This window comes from Sinocyclocheilus grahami, unplaced genomic scaffold (assembly GCF_001515645.1).
Source record: "Sinocyclocheilus grahami isolate Dianchi unplaced genomic scaffold, SAMN03320097.WGS_v1.1 scaffold5508.1, whole genome shotgun sequence".
In the NCBI taxonomy this organism is placed as follows: domain Eukaryota; kingdom Metazoa; phylum Chordata; class Actinopteri; order Cypriniformes; family Cyprinidae; genus Sinocyclocheilus; species Sinocyclocheilus grahami.
In genome coordinates this window covers 11,314-12,782 of record NW_015510182.1, presented here as the reverse complement: position 1 = coordinate 12,782, position 1,469 = coordinate 11,314, and the positions used below count along the sequence as shown (strand labels likewise).

The following is a 1,469-nucleotide window of genomic DNA, read 5'->3' as shown; positions in this document are numbered from 1 at the left end:
ACGAACATTATGACGAAAATTATTCGTCAACGAAATTAACACTGCTGTACATGCAGCTGTTAGAAACTACTTTTGACTCGTTCATATATACAGGGATAAACGACTATGTAAATAGAAAATGTGAGTGGCAAAACTCGGCACTAGGCACTATTAGTAATCCTAATCGTGTTAGCATCATGCTAATTTTGTAACATTTTGTTAGCAAACATGTTAACATGATTAGCATGTTGTTAGCATAATACTAACATATTCTAACAAGATGTTAACATGACTAGCTTGATGCTAGAAACATGCTAACATGATTAGCATTTTGTAAACATGTAGTTATCATGATTAGCATGTTGCTAGCATTTTTAACAAGATGTTAACATGATGCTAGAAACATGCTAACATGATTAGCACGTAGTAAGCATGATTAGCATGTTGCTAGCATGTTTTTAACAAGATGCTAACATGATTAGCATGATGCTAGCATTAGCATGTTTTTATCAAGATACTATTATGTTTACCGTTATGCATGTTGGTTAACGTGTCATTAGCATGATATAGCGTGCTATTAGCATTGTCTTAGCACTTAGCTAGGCGATCCCAACATGTTTAGCATGTTTTAACACTTAGCTAGATGATGTTAACATGATATAGTATATTGTTAGCATTATGCTAGCACATTTGAGATTATTTTAATCATGTTTCAGCAACTACCTGTATTTTTTTTTAATCACTATTAGCATGTAGCATCTATCTATTTTGATATCGATCTGATCCGGTCCGATGACCTTTTGTGTTTCTACACTGATCTGAAGGCGTCTGTGCTTCTCAGGGTCATCGGCTCCACACGGGCAGCCGTCTGTTCGGCCGCTGCTGGCACGCCGGGGATGTTGTGGGTTGTATGATCAACTTGGAGGACAAATCCATGATCTTCACCCTGAACGGAGAAATCCTGATCACCAACAAGGGCTCTGAGCTGTGCTTCGCCGACTTTGACATTGACGACGGTTAGTCAAGTCGAGCTTTATTCATAGAGACCAAGTTTTACACACCTGTAGTTGATCCAAAGTGCTTTATAGTAAAATATGCATACAATACGTGCATACATCCGTCTAAAACACAAGTATTGTAAAACACACACAGCATCACTTGGTAAGAGAACTTCATCTGATCTGATTTCAATGCCTTAATGACCCTGAAAACAAACCTTTGGTGCATCTGTACGCTAGTGTAAAAAAAAGCTAATAAAGCTTATATACACATAAATATATAACGGCGTTAAATATTTTTTACGTGTTAAACTGAAGAAATTAATCGCCTGCGTTAACGTGCTAATTTTGACACCACTAATGTGTATATACAGTATATATATGTGTGTGTGTATAGATGTGTATAGATGCTGTTAATCGATTAAAAACAATTAGCTAATTAATTGCACATTTTTCTGTAATTGATTAATCACACATAACATTTGAATTTGA

The 1,469-nt window shown here is 35.9% G+C and overlaps 1 protein-coding gene across 1 annotated transcript in view; it reads left to right on the top strand.

Moving 5' to 3' along the window:
* Positions 1 to 820: 820 nt before the first annotated feature.
* LOC107577238 (ryanodine receptor 3-like) overlaps positions 821 to 1,469 on the top strand; it is a gene marked incomplete at both ends in the record, with an annotated part of 11,881 nt that continues 11,232 nt past the window's right edge. Inside the window, one exon of the mRNA XM_016263338.1 lies at positions 821 to 995. Within this exon, the coding sequence (XP_016118824.1) occupies positions 821 to 995 (175 nt within the window). The remainder of the gene's footprint in view (positions 996 to 1,469) is intronic.